This window comes from Gopherus evgoodei, chromosome 7, assembly GCF_007399415.2.
Source record: "Gopherus evgoodei ecotype Sinaloan lineage chromosome 7, rGopEvg1_v1.p, whole genome shotgun sequence".
NCBI lineage: Eukaryota > Metazoa > Chordata > Testudines > Testudinidae > Gopherus > Gopherus evgoodei.
In genome coordinates, this window is record NC_044328.1 from 15,848,603 (window position 1) to 15,861,740 (window position 13,138).

The following is a 13,138-nucleotide window of genomic DNA, read 5'->3' on the forward strand; positions in this document are numbered from 1 at the left end:
TAAAGGTAATCTCGAAAATACGGATAGGCTTGAGATTTCTGACTTGCTCGCCAGTCCCCTTGCAATAACCCCGCGAGCCCTAGTTTTGCAGACTGCAAGCATCTTCCCGGGGCTGCTCGCCGTTGTGTCCACAGCGGTGGAGTGAGTGTAGGCAATCACCCATAAGTAAGTTCGCAACAAATAAAGAAAACAAAACACCAACATCCCAGGCGTTTTCGTTGCAAACAACTATTTCAAAAGTGAATGCCTCTAACTGTGGGGGCATCCCAGGGGGACTCTGACATTCCCAGGGTTGTTTGGCTTCTTGGGGATCGGGGAATCCGTATATCGGAGTTTGGAAACACCTTTGCATCAGGGGAGCGGCTAGGCGGGCGAGTGAGGGCCATGCTTCAAGCTGGCAGGATACACAACGCTGAACATGCAATCAGTCTTTTGAAAGGCTGAATCGGAGCGAATTCACTTCGGTCGATTTTAGAGCATCAGGAGTAACCTCCCGCCCCAGCATTCGAGGTGGGAAATCCCTGAGCTCCTACCTACCTTGGCTGCATCTGGCTGGGTTGCCGGAAGGAAGGTCGGATCTGCGGCTGAGTGGCTGGAGAGGTGAGGAGCCCGGCCGGGGACTCCAGCGCTCTGGAGTGAGTGCAGAGAGAAACACTCCGTTCCGGGCCCTGGATCCATCCCTCCAGGATCCCAGCTGCCAGAGCTCGCCTCCCCTCTGACGCACTTTAAAGAGTCTCCCCCTTTCAACCTCCAGGCGAGTAATAGCGACCAATCATCAAGCCATTTACCAGGCTTCAGAGGAAGCTGTTTATGTGATCCCAGCACTAATTAGGCTCATGAACTAACAAATCGTTTGCACAACTTGTGAAGGGACCGATCACATCCATGGATTGTCTTTGGACTTAGAGCAGCCGCCTTCCGCAGGAGGGAAACTTCTCCCGGCAACTTTTTTGGTGTGTGTGTGTGTGTCGCTCTCTCTCCCTTTTGGGTGCCGCTTGCTGCCGCCGCCTCCTCTCCGCCAGCCCTTGTCTATTTATGTGTGTATCTAGCCCTCCTGAAGTCACTCCCCGTTGCAAACTTCCCCGGCTCCGGGCGGACTTGGGGGGCTGCGGAGCCCGCTTCTCGCGCACCAGAGACAGACTCCAGCCGCCGCAGCATGTTCCAGCCCACGCCCAAGCGGTGTTTCACCATCGAGTCGCTGGTGGCCAAAGACAGCCCCTTGCCGGCGTCTCGCTCCGAGGACCCTATCCGGCCGGCGGCGCTCAGCTATGCCAACTCCAGCCCGATGAATCCTTTCCTCAACGGGTTCCACTCCGCCGGCAGAGGGGTCTACTCCAATCCGGACTTGGTCTTTGCAGAGGCCGTCTCCCACCCGCCTAACCCGGCGGTGCCGGTGCACCCCGTCCCGCCTCCCCACGCCTTGGCCGCCCACCCACTGCCTTCTTCTCACTCCCCGCACCCGCTGTTTGCCTCGCAGCAAAGGGACCCTTCCACTTTCTACCCCTGGCTAATACACAGATACCGATATCTGGGCCACCGGTTCCAAGGTACGTGCCACTTCTCTTCCTTTGCCAGCCGCGCACCGGATGCGCGCCGGATCGATCCTGTCCCCACACCCGGGTCTGGGGGGATCTGGAAAGCATGGGGGTGAAATTGGCGGCTGCAAAGCCCAGTCTATGGTGTGCGGTGTGGGGAACGGAGGACGCCTTTTAAAAGGCGAAGACGGAGATATAGGATCAGAGCTCTGCTAAAGTCCTCAAACTGGGCGCAGGTTTGGCGGTTCTCAGAGAAGTTTTTCTTTGCCCCGCTATCGAACTGGAGAAGCTGTCAGCGGAAGCTGCGTGTGCTGGGCAGGGGGGAGGGGGGCAGGCTGGGGCGGGGGGGTTAGCAGTTGTTTTAAAGTGGTTTAAAGATCAGTAATAAAAGTGGTGGAGTTTTTTTTTAAATCACCACTAAAAACTGTCGCCAGTTTTTAAAGGGTTCGCCGGCTCAGTGGCAACCCCGCTCTGGATCTTGGCCTGCCAGAAACATCCTGCCAAGCAGGGCTGCGGGGAACATCAAACGTCGTTTTAGACACGGAGTAGACCTTGTTGTATTTTCGTTATATTTCTCCCTTGACAAGGCAGATGAGCTTCGCCAAGGCAGAGCCGGCGAGAGGAGAGTTTCCATTTATATATATATAAATTCGCTGACTTCCTATTGTTTACAATAACAAAATAATAATCACAACAATAAAACTAAGTGAGCTGTTATTGTCTTAAAAGAAAACGAACGCGGATGAGAAAGAGAGAGGGAGCACATTTTTTCTTAGGGGGAAGGAGGAAGGTGAATTTCACTCAGAGTTCCTTAGAGTTGTCAAATGCCTAATAACCAGTTGAAGGGAAATACGCTTATGGCACACAATCAATAAACAAATCCCCCCTTGCCCCAGTTAATTTAACCCTTTGCTAACAGCTTCTTTTTCCCCCAAAGAAAGATCAGGTTTCTTTTCTGCAATGTCCCGTCCACTTTTGTGTGTGTGTGTTTTGACGTTCACGAGTTCAAGCCGTTTAAAAAAAAAATCAATGTTATTTATTCTGAAAGCAGCAGTCTGGGTTTTGTTAGACTGCAAAATGCAACCCTTGATGTCCCTCCGCAGAGAGCGAGAGCCTTTCTGAAGAAAGGGAGACGCGGTTCAAAACGGATTATAGCCTCTCAGAACAAAATTACAGGTTTCGCTGACCAAATTATTTGTCCCAGTTATCAGCAGATTGGTAAAGAGCGGGCGGAAATATCCCAGTGTTATGCCACACACTGGTTTAAATCACAACCCCTATTGGGGAGATCTTAAAAGAAAACTGAAAAGGACCTAGCTGGTTCTTCGTTGGTTTTGTAACCTTGCAAGAAACGATTCCAATTAGTCGAAAATGGCGATCGGTCCTAGGGAAACAAACCAACCGACCAGCCCTTCACGTCCGCAAAACATGTATTCAGATTTACGCTCCCCAAAGTTTGTTTGTGTGTTTATTTTTATGAAAATGTGTTAGTCCTGCTGCTGCAATGGCGAGGGGTTGGTACATAGGGATTTCAGGGTAGCCAGCCCCTCGCTGACATTAGCTTTTCACATATGCTGTAGTTCCTGCTGTAGTGCCAGCTTAAACGGCGTGTAACTCTTTAAAAGATACTGTAAAAAAATAAAAAACGGGGGGGGGATGGAAATAACAAAAAAAACCCTCTGGAATGTAGTTTTTGGAGGGTGAACCAGGGTCAGATCTGAAGAATATGGAGCTGTCTCTCAACAGTCGAGTTCTGCACAGATATTACCACACACTCCCCTGCGCATCTGCGGAATATATAATATCGGAACCAGTGGACAGGTCCAATTGTGAATAATTGCCATTCTTATTAGGTTTAAAATAGAACCATCGGTTTAATCTGCACCCAATTGTGAATTCCGAACTGCTGCTACAATAAATAAGTAACACAGATATGACAGCGGTGGTCTCTCCATCCATTAATTTTTAATATATCCATAAAGGTGGATTTTATTGTATTGATTAATTTCTCGCGCTGATCTGGGGTCTCGCCTTTTTTCTGCGTGGCAGGGAAAACAATATATAAAGAAGGAGTTTAAAAAAAAGAGTAAGAATTTCCCCCACCGGATAATAGTGAGAAAGTAACGCTAGGGCTAAATAATACGAATGAAGCGTGCTTGTGGAAAGGTGCGTTGCTAATCTCTGTTTTGCCCTGCTGTCCAGGGAATGAAACCAGCCCAGAGAGCTTCCTCTTACACAATGCACTGGCCAGGAAACCCAAACGGATCCGTACAGCTTTCTCGCCATCCCAGTTACTGAGACTGGAGCATGCCTTTGAAAAGAATCACTATGTCGTAGGAGCAGAAAGGAAACAATTGGCACACAGCCTCAGCCTCACGGAAACTCAGGTAAGGACCCAGACAGGAAGTTGCTGGGGCCGGAATGTTAGGTCTAATCATGTAACTACAAAACACGCTGGCAAACTGCAAGGTGCAGAGTAAAAGATATACAACGTTTCTGCAAACGCAGGGATTCATCTCTAATATAAATAGGGTGAAGGTGTATGTCGAGCTCAGTATGACTTTCCGCTGCCTGGTTTAAATAAACTACGTCCTATTTATTAAAACAACCCACCTTAGTTAAAAATTACAGGGGTCACAATTATGATTATGAATAATGTCCAAAGTAAACCATAGTTCATTTTTTCCTTGTAGGTTATCTGTGGTCATTCAGTTCCAAATGATCGCTGTATATATAATACATTAAGATGATAAATGAATTACTACATCAGTGTTAATATTAAAAATCTCGATTTGCATTTTCAAAGGACAACTTCTTGCTCAATTTTGCGGGTTTTTCGTGCCTGTTTGAGTAACACTATATCCCTGCATAGAGCTCCTGCAAAACTGTGATATGTGACTAGCGGAGATATAAAGATAAAAATTAAGCACAGACATCTTACTAACCAAAATGACTTTAATTATATCTCTGTGTCGACTGGCTGAGGTCCAGAATTTTAACGTGGGATATATTTTGTTTAGCTGATCTGTATATTTCAAGTGACAATTACAACTCTGTCTTACATTGTATGTGTGCAAAGCGAACAGTGCCTCCGATGACACCACAGACAGATTGTTGCAGTCAGTCTGAACGATTTGGGCTTGCATCAAAGATGTTGGAAGGAAACAGATTGGAATAATTGCATTGTTTGAGAATTGTCAAGACAGATCATATTGGTTTCTTGAAGCATATGCGAGGCTAATTCTACTTCAGAGGCTTCTTAACGATCCAGCCGTAAGAGTTTATGGTGTGGATGAGCCATTTCGTATTTAGGATGCACGTGAACTGTCTAAGGCGTGTGTTTAAAGCCAGATGGGTTATTTAGATATAGATTTTCAGTTTCTTCTGAACTCTGCTGCTCAGGTCTCTTATGTTTCACGCGGTTTTGTTAGTGCCATAGGAGAGTTTGGTTGGTTTTTTTGGGGGGGAGGGGTGTCCGGGAGACTCACCGTGAGGAATTTCGGAGGGGATTGTCTCTGCTACAGTATGTGGCACTGTATTCAAGGGGAAAAAAACTCATCTCCAGTCGCAGCCTAGTTCAAAGTTCCCAGTAAACAGTAACGCTCTCTGTGCGGATTAAGTTGTAACACTTTTTTTTTCTTTTCTGGGGGAAGCAATAAAGAGGTTGGAGCTTTTGTTTTAAAATGTCTCCCTAACAAAACAATAAAAATGGATCGCCACTTTTATGAGGTTCTCCGAACAAGGGGCCGGTCACAGGCTTATTTCCACTGGAAAGCTGTATTTAAGGTGGTCTTTGTCCTGCTTGATTCCGAAGCTGGCTGGGGTCTTTTGTCCAGATGTCAAACCCCTCGTTCCCTACAAACGAGCTCCCCTTTGGAGATCAGCAGGCAGAAATGAACCGTCCTCCCCTTCAATTAGCAAACTAAAAGCAAATTAAACTCACCCCTTGTTCCCCGCTCAGCTTTTTAATGGGAGACTTTTGGAGAATATGAAAATGCAGCAGAGATGTGTGCCTGGCATGGTAGTGGCTGTGTTCTGAAGAGCCAGCGAAGCGGGTTAAACCAGCTTATTAAAATGCTCCAGTTCTCTCCCTTCCCCCCCCCCCACTCCATTTCTGGGGCCTTTATCAGGCACTTTCAGACAGAACCAGAGTCTGAACTGCTTTTAAAAAAAATAACCACTCGTGTTTACCTTTGGCCACTCCAAGGAGTGTGGCCAGCTCTCGAGATAAACTTCTGGATCAATACTATCTGTAATTAAATGACTGAAGTAATCTGGCGTACATTTAAGTCAGATTTATTCCACTCGGAACAAATTTCAGACAGGCGTTTTTTTGCTGCACTTGAAGAGTTCGCTTTAATACGATCGCTTCTGAACGTCACTGACCGCTGTGTCAAATACTTCGGGTTTGTAATGTTTGCTAGGCTTTTTTTTTTTTTTTTTTTTTTTGGCAGAGGGCAGGGAGTGGGGAGAAGAGAAATGTCCTCAAGGAGACGCCTCTATAATGTTAGAATCCTGCACCCCTGGGAAAGCAAAGGCCCTAGTGGGATTTTAAAAGGATCGCCATCTCTTCTTTGTAATTTATAGCATTTTAAAGGGAGTTTGAACAGTTTCACTGTTCAGAATAGTTATTCCAAGGCTCCGCCGGGCCAGGATGTTAAAGAACAGTCGATGCTGCAGTACACGTTCACCGCCAGCCCTCCAAAATGCTATTAAACCGATCGATCCAAGACTCTGTTCCTAAAAGGGGCCTACATTGAATAAAGGCATTGCACGTCCCAGATGTTGAATAACTACTCCACACTTAAACTGGGGGCATGTAAAACTTAGAAGTTCTGATGATGTGTTTGTATTATGACCGGAGCGGCTGGTTCTTTTGAAAGATTATGTGCAATTGATTGTAGAATTTAGTAGTTGTTTTTCCAAAGATACTTCATGTGTAATGCGGTGTATGGAAAAGTCTTGCGTATTATATAGAGCGTATGTGCGTTTAGAGAGAGTATATATATGTGGGGGACTATATAGGTGGATGTAGTCATGCATTGTGGGTGTGGGTGTACAGATGTACACACTTTCTCTTTATATATCACCCTATATAGACACCGGCAAACTGTTTGCACCCACACCGCGAATTTCTGTCTCTATGTATACTCACGTACGCTGTATACACACACATACGTAGACGAGGAGTTCCGGACCCTCTTCCAAGTAGATTTCTTCAACCCCTTAAGAAAATAGACCTAGATTCCCACCCCTGCATACAACATTCCTTAAGGGGAGCAGAAATCTTCAAAGGGAACCAGTGTAATGACCTCACCGATTTTCTGGAGTGTTAAAGTGAAACCAGCCAAGTAATCCCCAATTTTCTTTCTCACGTGCAGGTAAAAGTGTGGTTTCAGAACAGAAGGACAAAGTTCAAGCGACAAAAGTTGGAAGAGGAAGGTTCAGACTCACAACAGAAGAAAAAAGGGACTCATCACATTAATCGGTGGAGAATTGCCACGAAACAAGCCAGCCCAGAAGAAATAGACGTCACTTCAGACGATTAAAAACTGGCCCTTGGACTTTCAGCCAACCAAACAAAAAAGTGTTCAAAGGATCACACACAAGATAGTGGCGTTGCAGGGAAGATACATAAAGGCTTCATCAAAATGCAATTCTCGTCTAGGAAGCAGCTGAGAGCGAATGAGCGAAAGATCCAAAAATGTGGCACTGCTGGCACCAGTCTGGCAAAGAGGGATCTGTCAATCAAAGCCAAACCACCGAGACAAGATGATTGACAGGTATTCCATTTCTCGCAGTCCGCTTTTAAAAACAAAATAACGAGAGAAAACAAAAACAAAACACACCCCTCACAGGACATATTGCACTTCACGGTTTGTCCCGCCTTTAAGAGAGAATTCCATACACAGCCCAGAACCACGCCTGTTTCAGAAACTTGAATTGCATGTGTAAAAGCCGTGTGGGCAAAACCAAGTTCCTAAAGACAGAAATGGAGTGTCATTTGTTTTCCCTTTGAGACAGGTGCTGTGTGCTTTTTAATTTTATATTACGAGAAATGTGCCGTCTGTAAACATTTTATGATAACTTCTGGCGTCAAAGTGATTGTGAAAGCTAAATGAAGTAGCAGTAACCATAGTGTTCCTCCCAAATGGACAACACGGTGGGATGGGGTGGGGATGGTTTTGACTTTTGCTGCAGAAAAAAAAATCATTTAAAATATAATAGTCCCATTATGAAGCTTAATTTTTTTGTTTAAGTCCAATGATGATAGGGACCCCAAATGACAAAACTTACAAAACGTGGCAGCAGCCATGTAAAGGACTTTGTATAAAGGATGGATTCTGAATGGCCATCTTTATTGGAGGCAAATTTCAAGCACTGAGCGTATAATATTCCAAGATTATAGAGCTACTAAAAAAAGTGACAAATGTTTCCTTAATGTCTTCTATACCAGAATGTAAATATTTTTGTGTTTCGTGTTTAATTTGTTAGAATTCTAACACACTATATACTTCCAAGAAGTATGTCATTGTCAATATTTTGTCAATAAAGATTTATCCATATGCCCTACGTTTTTAAGCAATATTTTCCCACGTTTTTTAAACCTTGAAAACCTTGCAAATTCGTTCCCCTTTTTAATTTTTGTTATTGTAGTGACTTCACACCCTAAACATTCAAGTCAATTTCGGCACCACGATGCGCTGACTGGCCTTTTATATATGAATTCAGTCGCTTCTAAATAGAACGTTGAAACAAAATAACCCAGGGATCAGAGTTACTTTTTTTTTCTAATACAGAAAGGGCAATAGATAAATAATTCAGCCAATTGCAGCCAACATAGGAGAATCTGCTATTATTATTATTATTTTTTTTTGCGGGATTTCTGTTTTTTTTTAAGTTAGTTTTTTAATTTATTTTGAAAATAGGACAGGAGAGATGCATGTAGTGACCATTTGTCGGGTTGTATGTTGGTCGCGGGGACCGATTCTGGGGAAAACGTTAAAAAACATCGAACATTAAAGTGTGTGTGTTGGGGGACGCATGGGGGAGGGGGAGTTGCAACCAATCCTTGAGGAAACTAGCTGGTTTTCTGGGGGTACACAGTTGTTTTTTCGTGCTTCATTTGTTCCTTAGCCTGATAGACTGCATTAATCAGTTTTATTTCCATTGATAGAGAAACCTCGTCTGCTCTGTTCGAGCTACAAAGAATCCTGCAAGCTTTTGTGAAAGTGCAAATCAGTTTAGGCAATTATCATACCGGGAATATGAAGGGGAAAGAGGAGGCATTGCCCAGTGGTCTCCTTTAATCTCTTAATCCGTGGGTCCAGGGGGGCTAGTTGGACATAATTTAGGACAATCTGACTACCCTTTAGACTGTGATAAGGCGAAGTTACAATGCATCGCGAAAATAGGAGCTTTGTTAAACATCCTGCCTTGAAAATTTAAGATTAGACATTCCAGGCACGTGTTGGCACTATAGGGTACTAGGTCATTGGGTTTTTTTTTTAAAGTCTGATCTTATTATTTTTTAAACACCGCTGCTCTTTATTCAATAATGGTGACTTTCCATTCAAATATCAGAGGCCCAGACAGGGTGAGATGCATGTCGCAATGCAGTTCTCTAACCCAAGATCGTTATTTAGGGGCGCTAGTCCCCAAGTAAACTTCTCGCTACGTTCCCCTCCTAAACAGCTGGTTGTGCGGATCCTGAAATGAATCCGGCCGCATTCGTCACCTCAAATTCGCCCAACTTTGCTTGAGTTCTACTTCAAACCCATGCAAATGGGCCAGATCGCAGTTAAACAGCAGACTTGGGCCTTTCTGTAAATTGTTTCCCATCTTGATAAAAGGCTTATTTCTGCAGGAGCTATATACTTTTTTTTTCCACCGCAAGGAAAGAGAGAGAGAGAAAATTTAAGCGTCCTATGTAGCGTAACAGCAATAAAATCTTCAGAGAATGCCATTAGCTTTGAAAAAAAACCCTAAAAGCTTTATTACAAACCAAGCTTTGAAAATAGGGGGGATTAGGAGTCTGAAAGGGTCCCACAATGGTTAGAAGAAAAGGTTTCATGCTAATGAGGTTAATGCCCTTTGTATCTCAGGACTCCACAACTTCATTACTCACTATCTCAGGCAGCACCGAACGGCTCAGAACACTGCAATCCACTCCAGCTTTTCCCTTCCCTGCCTAAAGAAGGATTTGATAGCAGCTCTGTTCAAACTAGATAATTATATCTTTTCAAGTCGGAATTAAGATAAAGAAAGTGAAGCAAAGGCGGCTAGCCTTGATCCACTGCAAACAAATTTGGCGCACTTTCTAGTCTCTCTCCCCCTGCCTCAAAAGGCAGGACAGTCAGCTTATTAGACCCTCATTTGCTTTATTAATTCATCTATTTAAAGTGGCGGGATTAGGGAGTCTAATGTGGACGCTGGGTGCCAAGCAACACTGAAATATAAATATTTGTGAGATGCTATCCGAGCGGGCTTTTAAAATATATTTTATATTAAATGGCTCAGGGAAGGGGATCATGTTGGCGAAACCGAAACTCTAGAGGATTTTTGTTACGGCTTCAAGTGAAACATTTGTTCTGTGTTTAGCCCTGATCGTTAGGGGGAAAAAGAACTTGAATTCCATATCGGGGTGCCAAAGTCTATAGAGACAAATAATATTTTTTAAAGGCTACAGGGAAGGTTGTTTCAGAGCGCTGGCGGTGATTGGGCCAGGTGTGTGTGTGGTGGAACTGGGTCGGTCTGGAAATACTTCGGGACATACACCGAGATGATACTTGACCACAGAGCTAACCAGGCGTGCCCATCCATGCTCAGGGAGAGCTTCCAGTGCACAGGAAGCTAACCTTGTTCGTGTGATTTCAGGACAAGTTCACTTCGCAGGGTGCGGACACGGCAGTGGTTTGTGCGTTTTGCAGGCAATCGAGATGACTGCAAACTTTTTCTTTTTTAATGAAGACTGTGCGAACCTCATCTCACGGCCAGAGCTGCTGCTCTAGAACAGAGCTCCGGCGGTGTCCATCTGTCAGTGCCTTTTTCTTCGGTTGTTGGAAGAGGCTCAGCAGATTGCAGCAGGAATTTGAAGGTGCTGTGCAAGCTGCCCAGAGCAGAGGTCTTAGGAGGCATTTGGGTCAGATTCTGCTCTCAGTTGCACCAGTGTAAATTCGGAGTCACTCTTGGTTCTCTTCGTTGGGATCAGATTTGCACCGGTGTCACTGCGGTCAGAATCTGCCCCCCTCCCCTTTTAAACACCAATGGTTCCCATAGAACAAAACTCGGGTCTAGGCTGTATTGGGAGCCTACGTCCGTTAAGATGAAGTGAATGTGATTTCCCCTTTGCACACTCGCTTTGCAGCTCACCCCTGCGCGCGGCGGGCAGCAGAAATGCCCAGAGCGCTGCACAAGGGGAAAGCAGCAGCCTGCAGTTGTTTTACGCGTTTCATTTAAGGGCTGTTTGTTCCCCGCCGTTGACCGACAGTTTTGTCACTTCGCAGAGTTTGACGGAAATTAGGAAAAAGTCCCGCCTGGCTAGTAGGAAATGGCAGCTCCATCTAGATCCGGATCCCCGATAAGCGGGATCTTTCCCATCCCCTGCTCCCTCTGCACCGGTGCTTCATAACCACTTAGAGCTAATATATCAATTGATTTACTTCTCCAAATAGTCCCCGCTGTGAGCTGGAAGTGGGAGTTTAGAGAACCTACTGACCCCTAGCCGTAACCTCGCTCCTTGCGATACCTTCCCCTGGTGGGACCCTCTCAGCCATTAAAACCCAGGCCCTGTCACACTTGAAAGCGAAAGGGTCGGTTCGTCAGCATCTCCTCTAGCTCGCTGGTTTTTAATTGGCCCTTTGTAATTATCGCCTGTTGCAGCCGCCTCCGGGGAAAGGAGAGGTCAGGAGTTAGCGAGCCTGGGCGGGCCCCGCAGTTCCGTGGCGCGGACCCAGTTCACCCCCTCTCCACGGGGCTGCCCCGGGGGGGGGGTCGGGGAGCCCCTTCCCGGCTCTGTCTTTCCTCCCTCCTCGGGAAAGCCGTCGATCGCCTCTTTCTAAGGACGCCAGTCCCGTGCCGCCTTGGTAAACTCACCTGGAAAATTCTAACCCCGGGGGCGGAGGAGAAGATGGCAAAGAGGCGGGTGTTATTTACACCTCTGAATTCAATCCTCCCGCTCACACGCGGCTTTAGTGACCCGGGCTCCTTCTTTCCCCAACTCCAGCTGAGCTAGGAAGCCGAGTGCAGCCTCTCGTGTGCTCCGGGGAGGGGAGAGGAGAGGAGAGGAGAGATCCCAGCAATACCCGAGCCGTTCCCAAGGCTTTGGGGTCCCCCATCGCTCCCCGGAGAAAGCCTTTGGCCAGATATTACCCAGCCCCCTTCCAAGTCAGCACGAGATTTGGTTTGCTCTTGTTTTTTCCCTCTTCTTTCAATATTAGTTTTTAAAACAAGAAATAAGGGAGCCCATGTCTGAGAAAGTCTAAAAAGGCTCTGATAATTAGCTAGGATCTCAAATGCCTTCAATCTTAAAAATTACTTTGTACATCATCATCATCACTCTTTCTCTCTCTCTCTCACACACACACACGGGCACCCTATTTCAACCACACCGATCCAGCGGCACACTACGTTCCTGTCATCCAAGTCTTCAGATGGCTGCTTTCCATTCTCAGGAGCCTAGGGGTTGAGAACCCCATTAACACTCTTCCCATCTCTTGGGCTGGTCGTTTAAAATGTCCCTTTCCTCCTCTGCCCCTTCCCCTCCCAGCAGCTATCACCTTTTTCTTTCTTTCCAGCGGGACAGACCCCTGACTAGCTACTCCTTCGCTCACCCTTTAACAGAGGCCTTTAGCCCCCTGCCAACACTCAGACCCTAATGGCCATGCAAGGTTCTAACCCATCCAGATCCAGGGGAGTCCTACTCATATTTATAGTCCAGGGCTCCATTGCACTTGGCTGGACCTGACGTCAGGAAGAACTTGATCTAGCCTGCTTCGCTCCTGCTTCTGAAACTGATCCTTGAAATGAGAGAACAGACTCTACACAATTCCCATGGCCTTGACATAAGGTACAGCGATAAATATACACCACTAATGAGCAATTACCATATAATCACCTTCCAATTAGCTCGCATAATGATGAATTAAACATTCTAGCCTGCTGGATTAGGTTTCTTACTTTGTATATTATTTACGAAGGCTAGCTTCTGCAGAGCACCAAATATCAAATTAGATAGGGAATTTTCGGTTGGGGGTAATTATGCATTCACTGCATGTCCTGGGTTTTTGTCACCAGCCGTGTAAAATGCATGGGAAGGTAGTGTCCATCCCATCATGCCTTTTCTTTTTGATGTCTTAAAAAACACCCTTTTCCACAAATACCCTACGGGTTTCAACCCTTCCCCCCCACCTCACTGTTCTTTGGCGTAAAGCCCTGTTGGCTTTTTCACCAGTGCAACGAAACTACCAAGAAAATAACTTTGAAATGGGAAGGAAGCTGAAGAATTTAAAAGAATGTTTAGCTTTTACTGGACAAGCATCAGTGTCCACGGGTCCCTCTTGTGCTGGCATTCAGGTGATGTGAGCCTTACTGTTAAAAAAAAA

At 45.7% G+C, this 13,138-nt stretch overlaps 1 protein-coding gene across 2 annotated transcripts; it reads left to right on the forward strand.

The window, feature by feature from the left end:
- The first annotated feature begins 780 nt into the window (after window positions 1–780).
- Window positions 781–8,031, forward strand: EMX2 (empty spiracles homeobox 2). 2 transcript variants are annotated; one of them, XM_030569673.1, is made up of 3 exons: window positions 781–1,547; window positions 3,738–3,922; window positions 6,917–8,031. In XM_030569673.1, the coding sequence occupies exons 1-3, from the start codon at window positions 1,157–1,159 to the stop codon at window positions 7,082–7,084; spliced, it is 744 nt and encodes a 247-aa protein (XP_030425533.1). In that variant the 5' UTR covers window positions 781–1,156; the 3' UTR covers window positions 7,085–8,031. The 2 variants fall into 2 exon arrangements, with proteins under 2 accessions (XP_030425533.1, XP_030425534.1); XM_030569674.1 differs by lacking the exon at window positions 3,738–3,922 and having other exon boundaries at window positions 6,917–7,020.
- Window positions 8,032–13,138: the final 5,107 nt, after the last annotated feature.

Coding starts and splice junctions, on each gene's coding strand:
- EMX2 (XM_030569673.1), top strand. CDS start 1,157: ATGTTCCAGCCCACGCCCAAGCGGTGTTTCACCATCGAGTCGCTGGTG. Junction 1,548..3,737: donor TCTGGGCCACCGGTTCCAAG/GTACGTGCCACT, acceptor CCTGCTGTCCAG/GGAATGAAACCAGCCCAGAG. Junction 3,923..6,916: donor TCAGCCTCACGGAAACTCAG/GTAAGGACCCAG, acceptor TCTCACGTGCAG/GTAAAAGTGTGGTTTCAGAA.